Source organism: Syngnathus scovelli, chromosome 15, assembly GCF_024217435.2.
Source record: "Syngnathus scovelli strain Florida chromosome 15, RoL_Ssco_1.2, whole genome shotgun sequence".
NCBI classification, from domain to species: domain Eukaryota; kingdom Metazoa; phylum Chordata; class Actinopteri; order Syngnathiformes; family Syngnathidae; genus Syngnathus; species Syngnathus scovelli.
The window spans coordinates 6,102,462-6,125,137 of NC_090861.1; the positions used below are offsets into that span (position 1 = coordinate 6,102,462).

Here is a 22,676-nt window from a genome sequence, read left to right on the forward strand (position 1 = left end):
TTTGGTTCCCTTAAATGACATTTATTAATTCTCTATCTTGTTTTGCAGTAAACATGAGCAAAAATATACATACAGTCAGAGCAAAAAATACAAATCCGGAATAGAATTATCATCCAGTTTGGGCAACAAAACTGAGCGGATTCTTGTCTTTAAACCACATTCCGGGATATAGGTCGTTTTATATGAGGGTCATATAAGGAAAGAGGGGAGAGATTTATTTATCATAATTATTTCTTCTTAAAAATATCTTTAGTATACTTCTATCAATATTTTTTGGCTGGAACACTTCGTGTCTTTGTTCGGGAAAAATTGACGCACACTTCTCACTTCTCATTCATTGCAAATCTGAAAATGACGGGGCATGATGGGTGCAAAAGGTGGAAATATCACACACACATAAAAAATACAAAAACAAACGAGCGAGCTTTGGCGACCAAATTTGATGAATTAATGATGAAACCCATCCGTGTGTGTCTCCAGTAACACGATACAATCCGAGTTGATACATTCTCTAAATTTTACAACAAAAATAGCCGGTCACAAAGAATACTTTATCGGTTGTTGCCTTTTGACGCCTTGCTTTTGCACACATTTCGATTTTCCGAGAATCCCATGGCCACACGGACAGTATTGCTTTCTGAAGACATCTCCAAATGAACAAACGGGACTCGATAAAAGGAGATGAAGAAAATAACCTGGACACTGGCAACAACACGCTCTGTCCACCAGGAGGCACTGTTATGTCTTTGTAAAACACTTGTGCGTATTCCTATTATGTAAGAGTAGATCTTTTTATAACACAGCTGCTTTATGTACTCACATGACTCCTACTGTATCTCTGCAGCACATCTTTGCTCTGATCTTTGATCTCTAACACGGTGTTGCTAAAAGAAAACTGAAAGTGGAATGAGGGTCTTTGGTCGAAGAACTCATCTTCACATGCAGATGGCTAAAGAAAGAAAATTTTAGTTAGTCTTGTGTAATTTAAAGGCTGTTAGTTGAAGAATTAAAAAAATGCACTGATAAATCTAGGAAATGAATGATTGGCGATCGATTCAACTATTTTGGAGGCGATGGCGAGGAGGAGCAACAAAGTAGGGCAAGGAAATTCATCGTGCAGGCTCGGGATTAGCCCACCAGATTAAGAGATTAGAGTGAAATTAAGTGTTGCGGCAACTTCAGAGAAGCGTGCGTGTGAATACAGCGAAAAATCGGGGGGGGGGGGGGGGGGGAGAAAAAATTAGAGATTATATCTAATCCGGGTCTTTATTCACATTTGTCGCATTACAACAGCTGGATTATATTTGGGTAAATGATTGCAACGTTTCGATTTATGATCATTTAAGACAAACACTTTTAAAATGTGTCTTCAAATTGGTGCAATAACGCAATAAGATTATAACGCCCCTCATTTTAAACATAGTTAATGTTCTTTTTGTTTAATAATGGAAGGAAGACCTAGTAAAACGTGAAAAATTGATGGATGCCGGTTGCGATGCTAATGCGGAATTAGTCAGCACTAAACAACGGGATCAATCATTCCTAATATACGGATTTCATGAATATTGCACAACGCATGCAACTTTCCCGACCCATGGTATGAAATATGTCAACGTACAGAACATACACTGAAGCCACAAACACACTTTAAAGGTTTGAAACTCTTCCTCTTAGATGATTTTGTGAACCACACAGTAATTGTGTGTGATTTTCATCATGGTGGTCCCTCCTGGTGGTCAGTGGTCTCACAGAACGTTTTTTCTTTGTTTCACACTGAGCAAAGAGTGGGGACATAGGGGACTCCTACCCTCATAGCACACTAAAGACAATACACACACATGCAAAATGGCTTCATCTCAGCATCCACCCGTCGTCGGATTATTCTTTTGAGTGCAGCAAGTTAGGCTGAGGGATGGGCACAGTGATTGTTTAAGAATTCAATGGGTTGATTGATACACATCTGGAAGCATTTGTTGCTAAAAAAATCAAATAAAAATTGAAGTGCCAGCAGAAGAGCCGATGATTGATTTCTAAGAAGTCTGCAGCCTGAAGAGCCTGTCTTTGTATTATAACAAAAAAAACCCAGAATCAATTCATTGATTCTCATATGCCCATCCCTAGTCCAGCTCCGAGGTTACGATATCATTGAAATAAAATTGCAGATTGCACATTTTGTATTGGTGTATAGAGGAACACTCTATTATTGAGGCAGCGAGATAGGAGCAGCGATACATTGGTGTTACTGGTCCTTGCAAACTTTTAAAAACACGCGTTACATCCTTCATATCCCCTTTTCGTTTGTCATGCAGTATAAATAGACGTCACCTTAAATTAATTTACAGAAACAAATTTGTCTCCAAGCTCACAGACAGAAATAATTACAGGATTGCCACTCTTGCATGATCTCAAACCACGTCCACCCCGTCTTTAATTTTGAGAGGGGGGGGGGTGTAAACGGAACCCAAAAAGGGTGGCAATGGTGCAATTGTTTTCCGTGCATGTGCAATGTTGCAGAGCATGACGTTGTCAGAGGTGGAAAGAAAAACAAAAGGCTTGAGAACCTAGTTAGCAGTGTTGATCCTCAGCTTGAAAGACACTCGTCCGGCAAACTTGTCTCTTTCGCTTCCGCTGGGAATGTTGTTGGCGGTGATCTTGCATTCGATGTTGATGTCTTGGTTGACGGTGATGTTAAGGAACTTGACGGCAACCAAAGGCTGCGAGTAGTTCACCTGGGATGAAAATGAAGGACGAGGCAAGTTAATGCTCAAGGACAGGTATTCACAATATGACCCAAAACAAAATCATGCAGGATATCTTACCTGAGCTTTCTTGCCATAGTAAGGATAGTACATAAGGTTGAAAGTGCCATTGGACGGAAAATACAACATTTGTCCAATTTTGTCCGTGTCTTCTCTCTGTGGGGGTGAAACAATTTCATGCGTTAAAAATGCCGCTTGGTGTATAGGCAAGCGGGGAGGTGAGCCTCATTAATCTCCTACTTCTCTTCAAATCTCATTACCCGACACGCCCACCCGTCTCTTTTGATGGTCGATAAAACGTGCCCGCACACACCAACTAAATTATATACTACACACACACACAAAATCATCTAACAGAGCCACAAATTGAATTTTCCTATACACGTAAATGGCTTTCAATGACTCAAGTTGGGGAGGAAATTTGGTAGCTACAGTCTATTGCTATGTGGAATTGAATCCTAGACTAGAAAACATGGGACTCAATCTTACCCATTCATTTTTGCCAACTTTGTACCTCTGACAGTGGCCACATTTACGAGAAAAAAGTTGAAAGAGTGTCATAGCTGTGAGCAGTATCATGCAAACTATTCTGGGTTACCTTTGCGCCACAGGTGATAAAAGGATTCTGTCCGTCCTTCCCTGGCAACATTCCAATCACCTGGAGGGAACAAAACACAAGCCTGATTTAAAAATAACAGCGATGTTGCCGTCTTTTTTTTTTTTTTTTTTTAACAGGGAATTTTCTTTCCCTCATGCCCGATCACAGGCACTCCATGTTGCCTAGCAACAGCATCCCTTTCCTCCCTCTCCTCTTTCATACCCGATTCATCTTGATAATGATGCATGGCTTGCCCTCCTGGTAGCCATAGTAACGGTCATCGAGTCCCGAGCAGTCCTTCAGAAAGTCGCGTTTGAATTGACAGGAGCGCTTGGGGTTGTTCTTCACATCGCCGCTATCCTCCTGCAAGAAGTACTGGTCTGGTTTGCATTCGTCGTTTTTCTGCTCCTGGGTGGTGCTGTTGTAGGCTGCGGAGGAAAGCCAGGACTTGAAATTTGTGCGCAGGGCGATTTTTCTCATAAAGTGTTGGATGCAGATATTAAAGGTTTGTGATTAGGTTGCGGCAGTAAGTTTTCTTGGACATACGTTCCAGGAACTTGTCCAGGGCCTGAGCGTACATGTCCCAGCTCTCGGTTTTCTGGATGTTGTAGACAATCTCAAAAGCCTCACCGGATTTGGGTCTAATCACCATCCCTGCGATGGGTAGAGGAAAAGCAAGAGCAATCATGACATTGTGACCCCACGTAGCTTTTATCAGCGAATCTGATAGCGCACCTGGCGTGGTGAGCCTGTCTTGCCAGGTCGGCTTGTGGTCATCCAAAGTCTGCAGCATGACGTACATGGTAAGCGCAAACAGGCCGGCCAGGAAGATGTAGAAAACTAAATAGAAGAGAAAGATGAGACCTGCAAACAAGAAGAGGACACCATTAGGGAGTATAAGTGAACGCCGGCGAGTCTCAGAAAAGGAGGGATGCGCCGATGTGGGAGTGGTCACAGGAAACTCCCCAGTTCTAAAACATTCAACCTGTTGCTACTGTGCATTTATTAATCGTACTATTGTTTTCATTTTCATCAATAAAGTAGCTAGCTCACCTATGTTTCCCCATATCGCTTTCACTCATTCATAATACTGATAAAACGTTATGTGGTTGGTCCTGGACCACTGAAAGGTGTTAATGAAACAGAGATGGAATAGTCGCTTGCCAAGCAATTTCATTATGGAGCTGCACTGCAGAGAAGGGAACACCGCACTGACCGAGGGAGGCGGGGGGGGGGGGGGGGATTATACCGGAGGTCTTTTAATTAATTGAACACTGCGAGGAAGACTGTAGCCAGACAGTATGTGTCCATGTATCAGAAAAGCAACCATAAAGCATTGGAACAACAAGATGTCATTTCCTAGCACTTAAGTGGCCCCGAAATAAGATTCACATTCTTCGGAAACTGCGAGTTATTAAAATAAATCCGTCTATTTTTGCTTGTTATTGAGTTTGCTCCAGTGGAACTTGACTCAATGCACTGAAAAAGCCTCTGAGTGTAGCCGAGCATAATGAGCCCTCCGTCTATCCTCTTTTCTACTCCTTTGGAAGCATCTGTCTGTGACATTCTTAAAAATAGCACATTTTCAACGGCGACACCTGGGGCCCGCGCAGGGTAGCAGCTGACCCCTGTGCCCCCCAGCGTGCAGCCTCTCTGGATCTGTCAGCAGGCTGCTTCTGCATCAGCTCACTGGAATCCGCAACAAAATGTCGAGGCAAGGATGCTCAACAGGGGATTCTGTTAGATGCGTATAGCAAAGCCTGATTCATTATTTGCATTAGGAGTGCTAAGAGGGGCGGGGGATATTAGATACAGTAAGGGCTAGCTCGTTAAATATATATTAATGACATTAAAGTGTGAAACGGTGTGAAGGATAAAGGTGTCATCAAAGACAGCATTCAAGTTTCCACGCTGTCGTCCAATAAACGACAGCAGCTCAGGAGGAAACGGTGTGTGTGGGTCAAGTCTTTGTAGAGAGGTCGTTGGGTTTACAGTCTGCACTCCACGATGACGATATGCACAATTAATGAGTATCGTGTGTTGCTGTTCAATGGCTCTTTGAACCAGCTGATCAAACAAACGACATGAATCTGAGATGGGATGCTTTTTGTGCACTTTCTCTATAAAAAAAAAAACACCGGCTTTATTCTTGTCGTTCGTCCTCGGCCTTTTTTTTGGGGGGGCGGTGCAACATAACATTGATTCAAATCAAGGATGCTGCAGTAACCATGATTAAGTCTCCAGCGGGGATTTGCGTCTCTAATAAAAGACGATTCTATTCTTCAGGGTGTGATACGATTCAATTTTAAAGTAAAACGATCTGATTCGATTCTGTGGGATTGCGATTCGATAAGGGACGGCTCAGATTGAGAGGGTATGATCCAATGAGTTTGTTGCAACTCTGAACGGATGCCCGTGGAAAAAAAAAAGGTAACAAGACAGCAGCAAAGGAGCATTGAATGAAACGTGCGTGGTCGGAAGCATGCAAAAAGGTGAAAAGCTAAGTCTAGTAGTAGCTAACCACCGAAATAGCTCAATTAGGCGGCCTTAAGCGAGCGCAGCTTAAAAAGGTCTCCAGACCTTAATGCACCTGGGACACACTGAGCTGGATTAACTAGCACAGTGCCGGAAGATTCCAACAAACGGAAGCCACAATAATTCCTACGTCAATCCAGGAATTGTAGTCAGAAATTGGATTTGATAAAGAGACTGAGCCTTATTTAACCACTTTGAACTCATGGTGCTGTTATTTAAAAAAAAATAAAAAAAAATCCTGAGGTGATGCCAAAGCAATCATTAGATTAGGTTTAAATCCCTCACATTGGGCAGGGTCAAAGTGGAGGTTGTACAAATAGCATTTGGCGCTTGGCTTTACTCAGATTATAATTTTCCAATGTCATTTAAATGCAGTGCAAAGTTTCACACAGACTGCTGGCATGATTTTATTTACTTTTATCATTTATCATTGCCTCTCCTCTGATGATGAATTTTTAATCAACTCAAAGTCACTTTTTCAGGGTTGGACACCTGCTAACAAATGATCACGTCACCCTAAAAGCATCACTCCTGTCCAACTTCATCCGGCTGGGAGTGTGTCGTCCCCGAATGGACCATGACGTGCACTCTTTGCAACAAGCCTGAAACCTGTTCCTTGGCAAAGCGTGCAGCCTGACCGGCCAACCACATTGAAATCTTGTAAAATATTTACCAGATGCACCATATGCCTCCACCCTTATGCTCAAGCGCATTGCGCAATGGAAGCGCTGCTATAAATTAATAAATAAAGAAAAGGAAAATAACTGCCGGCTTGTGCAGGCGGCTGCTGCCCTTTCACATCAGTGCATCAGAGTGAGATGAACGGCTGCTCGACTCTCCAACTTAGCAAATTAAAAGCTGCAGGAAGACATCAGACATTGAATGTGTTGCTGCAAGGCTCCATGTTTTTGCTGCATTGCTGGACAGTACAGTACTCACCCCAGCTGCTGGCTGTCCTGCCCAGAAACTCCCTCGTCCTCGGGTTCCATATATACTCCTTCCACTCGCCTTTTTCCGCATCCTTTGCCATTTTACTGTAAAAGAGCAGGCCTCTAAAAAAAACCTCAAGAGTAAAAAACGTGCCCTAATGCAATGGGAATCCAATTAGCCAATGAGGAAAGAGGGAGGGAGCCCTTTTTCAAGTGATGGAGAGCTGAAAATGAGAGCAAATTGGTGGAAAATAAGAGAAGCCTATCTAGGGATGGAGAAAGGGAGACTAAAAGTGAGAGGTAGCCGGGTCCGAGTGAGTGCCCTCCCCCCCAGCTCTTGTCTTCATGCCGCAGAGTTTTGATGAGTGCTGCAGAAATCTAGAGATCCTGCGGTAAAGCGCACCCCCGCCCTCTTCGCTCAGCCTCCATCCGCTCCCACCAAGCTTCCAACCTCCCCCCCTTCTTTAGCTCGGGCCATAGCCAATCAGCTGCAGTTCCCGCGGCCCCCTCCCCTCCACTCAACCGGCCTGCCACGTGAAATGACAAGCCTGCGAGCAAATGGTCGGCAGCAAGGAAGACGCTGATTGGTCGAGTCTATAAATCGTCAGAAAAAGAATACAGTCGACCTTCGCCTACTCACGGTGTGCCATCCGCGGATTTGCCTATTTAAAGATTTTTTTTTTTTTTTTCTAAATAATATTTCTTAAAAATACTTGAGTACTGCATCAGACCACTTGGTGCTGCTTTTCAATAGTTTTTAAGGTTGAAGAAATTTTGTAAATAAACTTCATTATTCCAAGTAGTAATAGTTAATGGTGACAGTATGCATTAAGTTTTTTTACTTCCAGGTTAATCATTTAGGCTTATTCAGGGCTGTAAGAGGAAGAGGGGAGAATTTGAATGATAGCCAAAAAGAACGGGAGCCCAGATTTTTGCCTGAACCCAGGGGATTGAATGACCTTTAACCTCAACATGCAGGAAGGAAATATATAGGCCAATCGTGTCATGTGCAACATCTCTCAGAATATCTACTATTTATGATCACATGAATATAAATATGTAGCAAATTGTTGTACTTGATGAAATATTGATGGATACGCACCATATGCAATCCGGAGTGTACAGTGTGCCCACATTTGGAAGATTTGGGTACTGCAACATGTGCTGCAGCAGTGCAGGGGAGGGAACACAATGTCCGTTTTCAACTCACACTACATACAAAAGGCGGCAAAAGATTAATAGAACAAAAATTTACATTTTGTTGTGTAAAGTTCATTATATAAAATTTATTTGAATGACAATATCAATGCAAATATAGCACTACAGTGATTTCCAAGGTACACCGTATCTTACCATATCAATATAGTATGGCACTCATATAATGGCCACTTGTTTTAGTAGACACACAAAACCAACAGCTTTTGTAAACTAGTTCCGGAAACGGCCCCAATGTTCGTTATTAGTCAGTGGAAAAGGAACCGTAGTAAGGTGATTTGTTGGTATTTGAAATCAAAATTGGGCACAATATATCAATTTTTTTTTTTTTTTTTAGTGTAAAGAGTCTCTACATGCATTGCACTTGCCCATTTCCTTCAACCTGGCTTGTTTGTTTGAAAATGGATGCCAATCGTCAAAAAAGAAAACAAAAAAACATGCGCAGGCGAAACTACAACCAAAAAGGCCAAGCAGTGACTCTCCAACACTTAGGTAGGTCTTCTTCTCACGGGGTTACATTTTGGTGCTAACTATCAAAAACAACAACCATCAAGAGACATTCAAACGCCTTGTACTTTTACAGAAGGGCTCACTTTTCAAAATGTCCAGTTCACGTGGCTATGCGAGATTTATAAAAAAAAAAAAAAGTGACAATAAGCACAAGAATATGAACCGTGTTGCCTCATGGCGAAACCGTGTAGAATTAAATGGACAACATCGGATAGCAGCAAGGAGATGTGACAAGCTGTTGAACTCTCTGTCCACAAATGGTTATTGTATATATAAAAAAAAAGCATAAATGAAACGAATCTTAAAGGGAATCTTGCATAACTAAATTGTTGGGCTGCGCCTTCAATTCAAGGACTTTTACTGTTTATTAGAACTCTAAGTAATGCAAGGACTGGCTGCAGCAGATAAAATACTCCTAGAAAAAAAACAAGTGAACAAAGTTTTATACAGTTTATGCTACATCATATGTCTGGATTACAAGTATGAAAATGGAAATAATTGCTACATTTTCAATACACTTGTACATGTCTATTTACAGTACATTAGGGTTTGATTTGTGTTGTGCAGATTGTTCCAGCATCTGTTTGACTTGATTAACACTCACGATCCTGTTCGTTGTACCTCATCGGACAGCAATCTGATTCAATGAGCGTCACCCATAATCTTTTTTTTTTTTTTTGTACCCTCTCATTTGTACCGAAACACGATACGACAGGCCACCGGCGCGCCGCGAACAAAACAAAACAAAAAAAATCTTTATACAACCACATGTTACCATAGTGAAATTCTGCTGTATGTAAAATTCAAAGATGATCATCTCTACACAGGATTTGTACAGGACTGTATGTCTATTGTGACATGCAGAGAATGACACAGTAAATATGACTCATTCAAGTCTTAAGATATGTACGTTTATAGGCTAGAAGTTGACGCGAGTTATGTCGCCCCCTCCCCCCCACACACACTGGGAGCATATTGCTATAAAATTGCAAAACGTAACGTAGAGAAAGTAAGTTGATTTACAAATATTATGCAAACAGATATAGTAGGTAGCTTTTACACGTCAGCGATTATTTGCATCCACGACAACAATCTACTGATACCAAGACAATTTTCAAGAAACACTTGAATGACTTCACAATTGAGTCCTACCTGTACTCACCCCATAAAACATGTCATGTTGGACTCGTGTTGCTTTTCTCCGACTGGTGCCTTTGTGTAATTCCTCTCTGTGCATTGGAGAGAAAAAAAAAAAAAAACTATGTGTCAAGTAGTCAGGAGGAAATTTGGCAATTTTGATCTCACCCTATCAAGCTATCATCCTCAGGAGAGAGAAGAATGAGAAATTTGTTGGCAATTAGAACCAGAAGGAAATGTATTTGTTTTTTTTTGTTTTTTTTTTTAAATGACGAGAGTGGGAACGACGGGGCAGGGATTGCGGAACAGAGCTCAAGAAGGGAGCACGGGCAGGATAGAAAGTTGAGAGAGCGGTAGGAGTAGGTTGGGAATGGTGGGCTGGCGGCAAAGACCAAGACCAAAGAGGGAAGACTTGCAGCTAGTTGGAGTGATAGCAGATGACGCGAGAAAGAAGAGGATGATTCGCCGAAAGGGAAAGAAGATTGGAATCCCTGTTTATCTTGTACGCCTTCAGCATCGCAGCCGTTCTCACCTTTGACCCCTCCCCGTCACCAAGTGGCACACCCATTACATAAAAGGCCGACCCCGCACCTACTCTGGTCTAATGATACAACTGGCGGCGATGTCCTCACTGTCAGATAGCCGTGTCCCACACCACAGCCTGCGGCCTTTGGCAGGGCGGCGTGCCAGTCTTGCGGGGCTCGGGTGTCCGTCTCCAGCTGGGGAGGATGGGCATGCTGTCCTGCTTGCACAGGCTTTTATCCGGGCGCCTGTGAGCTTTAATCTCCTTGCAGAGGCAGCGTTTGCGCTCGATGACTTCCAGCAACTTGCCGTCCCTCTGGGTCTGTGCGGCGGATGAGGCAGCGCCGGCGCCGGGCTGACCCTGCGCCAGCTGGGCCAGCTGCTGGAACTGCAGCTGCAGGTGGTGCTGTTGCTGAAGCTGCTGGAGCTGCTGCTTCAAGTGCAACTGCTGCTGGTGGAGCTGCTGCTGCTGTTGCTGCTGACGAGACACGCCGGGACTGCTGGCGCTGCAGGCGGATTGAGGCTGTGACAGGCCGTGCAGCTATGGACAGGATGAAAAGAAAAGGAATTAGGCAACGCAACTTCTAGCGCGTGTCGTTTTGCCACCGAGAGCCACGTACAGACAAATACGAGAGATTGACCACAATTCAAGCAGCCGGATCAAATTTTAAATGAAGAAACGTTTTTGTATGAATAAGACAAATAAAACCCTAGGTGGTATCTTGAAATATTGAACTTTGATTTTTTTATATAAAAACAGTTTGTTACATATAATTTCAATAAAACATTTTTTAGAAGTTATCATTTAAAAAAAGACAAATCATAAAATCAAACCAAGCAAATGTTTTTCTTTTCTGACTCCAACCGACAAGACACTGCACAGCTGCAGTTCTTCTCAAGATCCACCAGGATGTAGCACCACATCATCTGTTCTTCCTGAGCGAGCGCCAAGCAGACAGTCTCTGCAGCACTCAACGTGCGTCAGCACTTACTATGCAGCCGGAATCCGGCTAAAGATGCTGCGGGAAAACTGCAGATCACCACAGCAAAGCAGCGCGTTAGCCCCGCCGCTATTTTTCCACGCATCCAGACGCTTACGTGGGAGCCTGCGTCATGTACCTGCTCTTATTGTTCTGTGCCAGACCAGAACGTTATTCTGCTCAGTGGGCATATCTAAGAGCTATAAATAGACCTGCTGTCTCCAAAAGGAGGGGAGGTAATAATGAGGACAATATTAATGTTCACTCTGAAATGAGCTCTGAATGGAGTTAATAGAGTCGAGAGTAATATGGCGGGCCGGCCCTGCACCTGATTGAGGGCTTCTCGCGCTGGTAGACTGCTCTGCCTCTGGACGTCTCCTCCGCCCACCTGTCTCACTCCGGCAGCGGACGAAGAACGGCCCAGTCGCCCCACTTCTGCAAAAGCACCATTGTTACACGGCGTGCCTGCTAATGAGAACTGTGGAATATCACCTTTTTTTTTCTCCAACACATGCGGGTGTGAATGTTTGTCTCCAACCAAGTGGGCTGTACATTGTGTTCTACATCTATGAGAAGAAGGTAAACACCTTCATCGAGATAGCATCACTTGGAACTTGACAAATTTGGCCTTTTGCTTAGTTGCAGTGGAATGAATATTGTCAGAAAAAATATGCTGGTAAAGTTGAAACATCAAGGCCTTGCTTGAAAATGCACTGAATGACAAAGACGCTCGTCAGAGCTTTTGGCTTTTACGACAGATGAAAGATTTGCTACTTGTTCAGTTCTCCGTGAAATGATGCCGGTGTCAAGCTTCCGGATGTTACGATGAGGAACATGACCCACCTCCGTTGCGACAGGCAGGGAACGTCTGACAGGGAAGAGGCATCCCGATTCTGGGCAGGGCTCTGAATCCTGGGTTGCTGTCCGCACCAAGCAGTGACTCGCAGTGACCGAGGGTCCGACTGGCGGCGCCACTATAGTGCACCGGGATGCTTGAGGGACCCCCTCGGAAGCCAATTCCAGATTCTTCCTTGTCCATCCTCAATAAGGCATCGGCACTGCCGTTCCAACTTCGTCCTTCTTCTTCTGGCGTGGGAAGGGAGAGAGAGTGACAGAGAGTTTAAAGAGTGCTACGCTGCATCTACTGTACGGTAGAAGTGACTTACTTTCGGTTTCTCTGCTGCCATGGCTGAAGGACAATTTCCTCTGCATGGGCCAGGAAGCGCCTTCGTCGCCCGCAAAGCCGGCGCTACTGTCCCAGGGCATGAAGCCAGCTTTGGAATGGAACGATGAAGAACCTTCGCCGGTCTTGGATCCACCCTCGCCGACACCCGTGAGGCTGGAGGGCTGCTGCAAGGACGGCGTGTGGGAGCTTCCTCTCAAGCTCTCGTAAGCCGGCGGTCTGCGGAAGCCTCCGGAAGGGTACGTCCACAGCAGGGGGCTGTCGGAGGACGGCGGCTTGTACGCCGGTAGGCCGTGAGGGGTATGAGAGCGCAAATGAGGACGAGAATGAGGCCGATGGGACGATGAGAGCGGTGTCGGAGTGGAGCTGGTGCTGCCTTGAGATGTTTGGCTGCCTGTGGAAGGAAGAAGATCCAGTTGCAAGGAGTGCGGACCGCTATCCCGGTCACGGTCCCGATCACGGTCCCGATCACGGTCCCGATCACGATCCCGATCACGGTCCCGATCACGGTCCCGATCACGGTCCCGATCACGGTCCCGTTCCTTATCTCGCTCTTTGTCCTTGTCTCGACCTCTCTCCCGGTCTCTGTCCCTCTCCTTGTCTCTGTCCTTGTCCTTCTCCCCTTTGTCTGCCTTCAAGAGGAAGCTCACAGACTTTCCTTCCTTGCCTGTGCTCGATGTTTGGGTCTGCACGGTGGCCTGGGTGGAGGTGTGAGAGCTGCTCTTGAGAGGAGCTGGGGAGTCCCCCCTCTCTGGCTTGCGATAGTGATGGTAGTGGGAGGGTCGATGGTGCGGGTGGTGGTGGTGGTGATGGGAGAAAGGTGATGTCGACTTGGAGGACGGGGGCAGTGGCGTTGAGTGACTCCGAGCTCTGAGTCCTGGAGCGGGTCCCAACTGGGAATCTCTGCTGTGTTTCTCTTGCGGTGTTACACTCCCTCCTGACGGCTCTTTGGAACCCGATGTTGGAACGTTAGAGGACGTTGAGGAGGAGGACGAGGTGCCGGCTTGAGTGGTCACGCTGGACGTCTGAGTCCCAATTTTGGAGGAGGTCGAGGAACCCTTGCTTTGGACCCCCACCCCGCTGGACGCCGCTGCCGGTTGAGGGAAAGCCAGCAGCGGGGGTCGGTGCTGGAGGAGATTCGGGAAAGGGGCGGGGATCTTCGTGTTGGATTCTTGCTCACATTTACTCCCTTGCAGCAGGTAGGGGGTCGGCGCTCGTGGCGTGTGGGGGCTGGTGGATAGGACCTGGGGGACGGGGGTGGAGGACGCGGAGGATGGTAGCGGGGACGAATGAGAGATTGAGACACTAGCTTTGGGTTTAGAATAGGACGGAGAGGATGAGGAGGGTCGCGGCAGTGACGAGGAACTGCTGGATGACGACGGGGTGACGTGGTAATGCTTTGAACTTTTCATCTTCTCGTGTTTGCTCGGCGGGTGTCTCTGAGATTCTCGGTTCTCTTGGTGCGGGTATTTCATCTCTTCGTAGATGGCCTCGCTCTGGTCCGAGTCCGAATCGGGCGTGGTGGCTACGGGGGTGACGGGGTGGGGGGTGGCGGTCTGGCTCTCTCGGGTAAACACTTGACCCACCATCTCTATGTAGACCGGCTCATCGTCCCCCTCTCCGGTTTGGATCTGAGAGTCTGCTCCCTGGAAGGGGAGGGAGGCGGCAGAATGAGGCACACGTGGAGGAAGTGGGTCGAAGGAGAGCTGGGTGCTGGGACTTCTCTTGGGTTTCAAAGGAGGCACCTTTTTGGAGCCAATGTCTCCAGAGTCGGACTTCTTCATGGCTGCAGAAGGGGGCAGAACAACATGTTAGGAAAAGATCATTGCCAGAGGAAAAAAAACCTCTCCCGCTTCCAACCATTTTTTTTCTCTGAGTGCTTGGCCTGCGAGTGCGAGGGCGGCGGAGGCGGCGGCGTCTCGGGAGGGCCTCTGCTGTCAGCTGATGAGGAGCTGAGCCGAGTGCTCGGGTGGCGTTTGGGTTTGACTGGCGGGCATCGGCCCCCGTGCTGCGATTGGGTGTCGGAGTAATCACCGTTCTCGAGACTTGCATCCCCGGCGCCGACCGCGTGGCAGGACTGCGAGCGCGGCGCCATGGCTGAGGCACACGAGTGAGGGGAAAGGTCCTGGGAGGCCGGCATGGTCATGAAGCCCATCCGGAAGTGGCGACGGAACGACGCCAAGTCTCGGACTTTGCCGACAGTCGCCGAGGGGTCGTTTTGAGACGAACTGCAGTTTTGACAAAAAAAAAGGGAAGGGGGGGGGGGGGGGGAGAAAAAAAAAAGCATGAACAAATCAACAAAACATTCTTTTCCTCCACGTTGTTTTATTGACTCCCCCGTCTTTCTGCTCTTCAAAACAACAGCTCTGCCTGCGGGGCTTTTCAGTACAAAACGGAAGACCCTAGAGTCATCTCCATCTTTCACACTTATGTCTTTTCCCATCTCGCGCTCTCTACATTTACTCTGCTCTCAAATGCACTTAATTAGGAAATCAATTCCCCTGTCAAAACAGACTGACGGAATTCACGCACTGTCCTTTATACTCTCAACCCACATCTGTTTTCCGCTCTCAGCCATCACCATGGAAACCATTGTTGCGCGTTTGATGGTTTCTCTCTGAAATTGCAGAATCATTACCGCCACAAGCTCCCAAAACAATAAATAAAAGTGAAGGACATCAGACAAAATGTGCAATGGCTGCTGCTTTTTTGTTTTTGACTGACAGCACTGTCTGACTTTTTACTCACGCATCATTGTGTATTGGACCGAGACAACCGCATGCGGTTTTATTCAATTATCTTGACACTTTATTCTTTCCTACATTTCCGTGTAAAATGACTCCCGATGAGGGAAGAACAGACTAATTGCATGGTAACAATATATCCCACTTACTCCTTACCATGAAAGGTGTAGAGTTGCTAAAATAATCTAAAATCCATTTTGATCACATTTCGACAGGTGGGGCACATCTGGATGTCCACATCTGTGCCAGCAGTATCACTGTTACTATATATACTGCATGGATACGGGTCACGGTGATGCAGTGATAGACAGAGGAAGACAACTGGAGCTGACAATATGCGGTCAGCATCGTCGCCGCATTCCAGCCACGGAGAACACAACTCCTGTTTTGCCATCGTGATACAGTCACCAGCTATGCCTTTGGATTTCTCTGTACTTCCACTGCGGCTCCTCACATTGGACACCGAGAGCCTACTACTAAGCCAAATTTAGACCAGAAGAGCAGCTGAGCCATTCCTTCAGGCACTGTCGAGTGCATTTTTTTCCCTCGCCCTAGAAGAAGCTTACAACATCCCGGAACCAAAACCCTCTGTTTTTTTTTCTCTCCAGCAAATCATGCTGAATTTCTCCAAGCAGTGTCACAAGAATTCATTCTTCCTACCGCTGTGATTAAAGTTAAAGATTGACTTTGCGGGCACTAAAGATTTTCAATGCTCCAGTCAGAAACTAGACCTAAACCCAGTTGGAGTGATCGAAAATGGTCCTCCAAATCTGACATATTTAAATAAATAAATAAATGTGTCTCCACCACTCAGGAAATTTAAATAGTATTTTCTTTCAAACGTTGCAATAACATGGAAAGCCTGGCTGTTGTGAACGCAACCTGTAGCGAGTTAAAGCTTGTTCATTCAGAACGCATTTATTACTCGGGAGCTATTTAACAAGGCGGCAATAACATGATTTCATCAAAGGGCAAATTATATGATGTGTGCTCTTCTTATCACAAAGACATCTTCATCCCGAGCCATTAATCATAAACATTTAATGCGCAAATGCTTTATCCGGATTCTAAATTAATATTCCCACATAAATGTCCCATTAGACTCAGTGTGCAAATAAAAAGCCTCAATGAAATATGCAAATGTTGTAACCTTTGACCCAGTCACGTGGCAAGAAACACGTGTAGAGTCAAAACACGATGAGGTCATCGCCCGCTCATTAGGACTACGCTGACGAAGATGTTGCCGGGGGAAATACAGCCTAGCTCATCGTGCCCCGAGCAACCCCCCTCCGCCCCTCCCCTTTCTAATCTACCTTTCTGGGCCAATATTCACGAGTGAATCGTCTTCAAACAAATGACTGAGTGCAAATGTTCTCTTGGAGATGAAAACACGCAACAAAGTGTCAGAGCAATCCGTCAACGTCTAGTGGAAAGTTTTAGGTTAAGGTTGGGTGCTGACATTGAATGTGCGAGCGTCCTCATTGTGACAGACCTCAGCGACACATCTGACACAACACATGACAATTTAATTGATGGCCTTAAGTTATGGCTTGTATCCTGTATGGCAGAACACTTGATTCATTTTCTGTCACCGGTGAGACTGAACGCGCATAATGCTTCTGCTCTGTATCTTTAACGTTCGTGACAACGTGGTTAGTCGTGATTTCTTGCACAGCGGCGCACTTGTCAGGTGAAATGAAGATGCTAAATTGAAAGCTGCAATAACTGAGGCGGTAAGATCACATATGACGATTTCAGAATTGGAAAGAAGAAAAAAATATGAAGAAAATCTAAAATAATAGTGTATGTGGTTTGGGGCAAATCTTGTCTCCAAATAATATTTTGCAATTTTTTTTAAAAGATGTACTGAAACGTCAGCTTGATCGTTAAAGAAAGAAAATAAACACTGCTGTGGTCTTCCTGCCACAGGGAGAGGGGAAAAAAACTTTCCTAACTCACACACTTACAATTCTTTATCTTCACAGCCGTCTCCGCTTCATAAATGGGATTCCTCTCCCGAGGCGTTCCAGATCTCAAACTGTCTACCTTCGCCCTCTTCATATCGACTTATTTGTGCCTCCTTCACTCCCACTGGCAACGCAGTCTGCAATGTTTCGCCCAAGTTTCATCCTCATGTCCCTGCACCACTTCATCTCCGACCTGGTCCGATTTGAACTCAACGGCCGTCATGTCCCCCTCTCACCTTTACTGCTGCGGCTTTGTGCATCTGGGCTTTCATCTCTCATCACGTCGTCCTTTCCAACATAACTGTCCCGCAGGAAGCACGACACATCACTAGTCAACGAGTTAAACGATGTGTCTGCGTGCCATAAACACAGCCTCCAACAATGAACAGAAACACTTGCCCGCAACGTGACTCACATCTCCCTCACAAGCTTGCACACACTGTTCAAAAGCTGCATTGTCGCCAATAACGTGTGACTCAAAGTGTGACGGCGACGCCGTGCTGTCACCTGATTCAAAGTGTGCGTGAACTTACTTTGACCTAATTAGCTCTCTTTAATGCCTGCATGTGTAACAAAGCCCCTGTCAACACACATTTGAATAAATCACATCCTGGTCAACTACCTCTCTGAAACACTACCTTTGTTTCTCAAGATGGAGAGCAGCGCGGTGCGATAGAGGTGAGCAAGTCTGCCGGTGAGTTCTCAGGTTCAGGTCCGGAATTGAGATTCAAACCCGGAACTTTAGAAGTGTGAGGCAGAAATGATAACCATGCCTATGCTCAGGAATTGGATTTATCTAGAAAAATATTTGTTTTTGTGGCTTTTGAAGCATAAATTTTGCAGTGTGTGTGTTTTTTGGACCCCCTGAGATATCCTTACCCTCCCCCCAAAAAAATCCTAGCTTCGCCAGTGTCCATAGAAAATAACTCATTCACTGCCAGGCCGGTTAAAATGGATCGTTGATGTCTCTAGCCGGCAATGGCGGTGAATGAGTTAACTAAAGACAGCTCCTATGCAAATGTTGAACCATAATAACTTTATCAGCTGTGCTCGGAATAAAGATGTGGGAATCCGACTCTTTGAAGCTGACAAAGAGGCTTATCCCCCCCCACCCCCACTGAACCGAACCCTGATGTAATCCTCCAAATTCAGCGTCGGTATGCCGCTCCGCTCACCTTTTCTTGCTTCCATCTTGGTCCCTCTGCCTCCAATCCAAACGGCTCTTCCGATACAGCAGATTCATGTCGCCGCGGGGTCGTTCCACCTCGCAGCCAATCACAGCGCAGTGCAGCCGCTTACTTCGTCTCTCTATGTCACGCAGGAAATGCTCGACTGCCACATCCTGGGCAGAGCCAGAGCTCATGGTACACAAGGAGGCCCGAGATGACGACACGTGTTGTTGTCACAAGGCGCACCTGAATAAAAAGAAAATAATGGATGTCATTTAAAAAGTTAAGGAAGAATTTTGACACATGCTAAATCTACACACCAAATCAAAATGCCAATTTTAAATCTATCATATTACTTCAAGTGACAGTTCTCAAAAGTAGACGCGCTATACAATACGGGAAGAGAATCGTAGCTGGCGTTTTGTTTACCTCCGCCTCTTGTATATCACATGGAAACTATTTATACTTTCATTACCAAGTTATGAATATTTGAGTAAGCATGATAACTCAGCTGCAGCGCGTCTCTGGCTGCGGGCCCTGGGATGGCCTAGCTGAGGCTGTCTGCCAAGCAGACAGTAATGCGGATTGTCATATGTGGCGCATGCACAGCTTCCTCCTCACGCTCACCCTATGAGTAGTCAGCCTTGTTGTGGGGCAGATAACGGGAGGGCCCGCTCGTGTTTCCACGCCGCTGTATGGGAATGCATCATGCAACTGGCTAAGAAAAGCACAGCTGTCAGCTGATGCATGTTTGTTTTGTCCTCACAAATGGAAACTTGAAGGATTTCACTGCCCCTGGCTTTTTCGAGCGCCACAGATTCATCAGTCACTTTGTGTGAGATGTATTATCTGTAAAAACAATCTATATTTTTTAAAGTCTCTACTTTCCCTTGCAGCGCCGCTGTGCACGGTTCTTTTGATAAAAAAATAAATAAAATAAAAGACAAGTTAAGTGGTTCGTAAATCACTTTTGAGCATTTACAATGTGGCGATTCTTTTGCGTGCGACTCCACTATGAATGCAAGCAGCATGAAATCAAGTCTAAACTATTCATCATCTTTACATTTTTTCTGCTATGACAAATGCTGTTGTGTGACGGATCCATTTGCGAGCGACTTTGAAGCAATTTCTATCTTGGGCAATGTGAGCTCATAAGAATTTCATAGAAAACATTACAAAAGCCGGTCATTCGTAATAAAGTGCTTCTGACTACAAGGTAACCGCTGAAAACATGCAAAGACTGAGAACGATGTAATAATAAATTGTGGGGATTTAGCATTAAAACCAGTGATAAGAAAATGAAGCTTCAAGATGATTCATGAAGCAGTCGTGGTGTTTATCAGGCCCTGAAGCCCGCCGAGTTTTGTTGCGACGTGTAATTCTTTTTGTCAAGGCCCAGTGTGTCATGCAGCGTGTCAGCGCGACGTCTGCTATTCTTGTATCCCCCTGCCCTGACCACAACCCCGCCGCCATGCTTGCTGACTCAATGTTAATTAGGTTAGGGAACTGCAAGTGAAGCTTGGTCTTTTGTTAAAGGGGGCTTTGATTTGAGTTTCTGGGATCACGGGGGCTGAGCGGGCGACTCTGCAATTGTGGTTGTTAAATGCTGCCAGTTGGTGTGCAATTAGCTCAACTAAAGAATCAGGAGGAAAATCTCCTTAAATTAAAAAAATAAAGATGAGGGTCTAATGAAAGCATTACAGTATGTGGACTATACTGTACATGAATCAATAGCTTTTGTTATTCTATCGTTATTTTTCCAGGTCATCTGCAGGGTCAGGAGATGCTTGAATTCTTCTGATTAGAACCAGAAGGCAGATGGCACCATGATTCATAGAAGTGGAGCTGCATGCAATTCAGCAAACAACTCATTCATGCACATAAGCAATCAGATCACACACATACACGCGCGCGCATGCTCACACACAAATCACAAATATTTGCCAAGCGCACATGCACACGGGGCGATATAGCTGCCTTGAAGAGGACTAGAGTAGAAGAATTGAAAGGAAAGACGTTTCGACAATTGTTGAGGAGCCAGTGAGAATATTCGAGTGATTTGTTAACTATTGACCTGGATCTTGACATTGTTCTGAAGCTCATAAAACAAAATATTAACATGCAGTACACCGTAAGGCCTTTATTGTGTTTTACATTAAGCGTCGATGTAAAAAGACAAGTAATGTAGATGCTTAAATTTTTTTCACAGCCAATGAAGTGATGGCAGTTGAATATAAAATTAACAAGGGAAGAAGATTTGGAAATGTAAAACATTGTTTATAGGACAATTCATTCATTCGTTTGTCTAGAGTGAAGCTTTACAGCAATCGCTCTCATCTTGGTGTCGTGCAACCTCGCACCTCAGCCGGTGGGCCGGCGCAAGAGGTGGTCTGCAGTGGAGCCACGCCACACTGCAAACTGCAAAGGCGGGGAGTATATGTATATGCAAATCCTAAATGAAATTTCTCTGAGATGTGCGATACCTTTGTGCTTCCCCTCCGAGGTCATTTTATTACTGAACGCTTGCTTCCTCCGAGGCTGGGAAATAACATTCATGGCTTTTATTGCATTCAAATGTTTATTACTTTTGCAAGGCTTCGCCAAGTGATTTAATGTACATGTTCAATTGCGGTCGAAAATAATTAGCAAATAACTGTGATTAAACTATTGGTTGTCTTTTAGAAGTTTATTGAGGATGTAGCTTGAGACTCTTATGACTGTATGTCCTCGCATAATGGCGGGGCGTTTACTTACTTAATGAACGGAGTAGCAATCATCAATTAGGTGTGAGACATTTATTAGAAGGGCGGCAAATGTAAAAATTGATTGCTAAAATAATCTCTGCTACGATTTCTTGTTACTAAAAGCCTTTAGTACGGCCACTGACACTTGATTTCTGTTCAACCCACGAGATGGTACAGATTGTGTTGCGTGCCAATAATTATTAATTACCTTTGTCAAATAAAATATACTCGTACCGTACTTGACATTTATTTCGGTCAAGCTTCACATCGCAACCTCACTGCCAAATTCGCCCGAGCCAGACACAACGCCGATGCTCAGTCTGGAGTTTGAATCGAAAGGGAGGGAGGGAGAGCAACAGAGAGGATGCAGCAGCATTCAGGAGAAGACTCAGCGGCTTAAAACCCACAGCCAAAAAGAGGGAGCAAAGCCGCGGGGAAGGGATGGGAGGGGTGGAAAAATGAGGGGAAACCAATAAACATGGAACCACCGGGGTAAAATACAGGCTAAACAATGCAGATCAGGTTCAAAATGACTAGACAGACGGCAGGCAATATTGAGAGGGAATAAAAAAAAAAAAAGAGGAATAAGCGAATGAGAGAAAAAGAGCGACTGGTCTACCAGAATGGGGGAGGGAGGTGCAATCAAGCCTCTCACACTAGTCGCTGTGTGTGGTCTCTTAGCAACACTGTCAGCCATGCATCTCCTTCCCAGCCACTGAATATGCACAAAGCGGGACGACATCCTCGTCATACATTACGACGTGAAAACTTCCCCTGCCTTATTTGCATTAGAACATCCTCAGTACAAAAAAAAAAAAAAAACCTGCAAGGGAAACGGAGATACACTTCAATCCAGAGATAGCATCTGTAACCCATAGCAACCACTACCTCACTGTTAATGACTACTCAGCTATGCTGTCGGCGCAGCACCTGTACATGAGGTATGTTCAAGAGTGACATTCAAAAATGGCTGTAGGTCATGTTACCTTCACTGCCCCGATGCGAAACATTTCCACACCTGTAACCGCGCTGATAGTAAGATTTTATCGTCTTTTCAAGATATATTCCTTGATGTGTGCGCCGGCTACGCTAATGTCCCCTGGAGATCACACGTCTTGAGATGGCTCCTCTCAAGAAAAGTGTTTTCAAGTAATCTGGCCCACATTGCTTCATAAAAAAGAAAACTGACAGCCTGGTGTGTTGAAATAAAAAGAAAAGCAGCTGCAAAATGTGAATGGGCAGATTTTTTCTGATGCAATCGGCTAGCGGGAGCTTTTGGAGCGATGAGGAACGCTCTGATGAAAACCAACCAATAAACTCAAAAGCACCACAAACCACTGTCATTATATTCGGTATGTTTAGCTTCAGAATTATCAATCTCTTCAGGTCACAGTATATAAATGAAATTGTGAAAAATTGCCCTGACGAACCAATAACAAAGCCCTTCAAAGTTCCTTTTTGCTTGCGTAACAATTTCTTTACAAAACTCGATGAATGGTGTAGAATTTGGAGTCAAATGGAAAATTGACACCTGATTTTGACCTTCATTCAGACTCGGATATAAATATACTTCAAGTATCAGTCAGGCTCAAAGCATTACATTCACAACTCAATGCAGTTGACACTTGGGCTCATAAAGTTACAAAAGAATGTTTCAAAATCCACCATGTTGTATAAAAATTGA

General features: G+C 45.1%; 2 protein-coding genes across 13 annotated transcripts in view; both read right to left on the minus strand.

Annotated features, from left to right (window-relative positions):
* On the minus strand, positions 1-6,972 carry atp1b2b (ATPase Na+/K+ transporting subunit beta 2b). Of its 2 annotated transcripts, XM_049741676.2 has the most exons (9): positions 6,832-6,972; positions 4,093-4,221; positions 3,904-4,011; positions 3,580-3,785; positions 3,358-3,417; positions 3,249-3,275; positions 2,820-2,915; positions 2,562-2,729; positions 1-949 (listed from the first exon to the last, which is right to left on the minus strand). In XM_049741676.2, the coding sequence occupies exons 1-8, from the start codon at positions 6,920-6,922 to the stop codon at positions 2,562-2,564; spliced, it is 885 nt and encodes a 294-aa protein (XP_049597633.1). In that variant the 5' UTR covers positions 6,923-6,972; the 3' UTR covers positions 1-949. The 2 variants fall into 2 exon arrangements, with proteins under 2 accessions (XP_049597633.1, XP_049597634.1); XM_049741677.2 differs by lacking the exon at positions 3,249-3,275 and having other exon boundaries at positions 1-2,729.
* The window catches only part of LOC125981747 (neuronal tyrosine-phosphorylated phosphoinositide-3-kinase adapter 1), a 22,973-nt gene continuing 7,155 nt past the window's right edge, over positions 6,859-22,676 (minus strand). For 2 of the 11 annotated variants that reach the window (XM_049741665.2, XM_049741666.2), the window contains exons 2-7: positions 18,255-18,494; positions 14,229-14,596; positions 12,352-14,154; positions 12,029-12,271; positions 11,514-11,620; positions 8,088-10,746 (exon numbers count right to left, since the gene is read on the minus strand). In XM_049741665.2, coding sequence (XP_049597622.1) covers positions 10,318-10,746; positions 11,514-11,620; positions 12,029-12,271; positions 12,352-14,154; positions 14,229-14,596; positions 18,255-18,442 — 3,138 coding nt within the window. In that variant the 5' untranslated portion in view covers positions 18,443-18,494 and the 3' untranslated portion in view covers positions 8,088-10,317. Of the gene's footprint in view, positions 8,033-8,087; positions 10,747-11,513; positions 11,621-12,028; positions 12,272-12,351; positions 14,155-14,228; positions 14,597-18,254; positions 18,495-22,676 lie in introns of those variants that run through there. The other 9 variants (XR_011088166.1, XR_011088165.1, XR_011088164.1 and 6 more) reach the window with 9 other exon arrangements.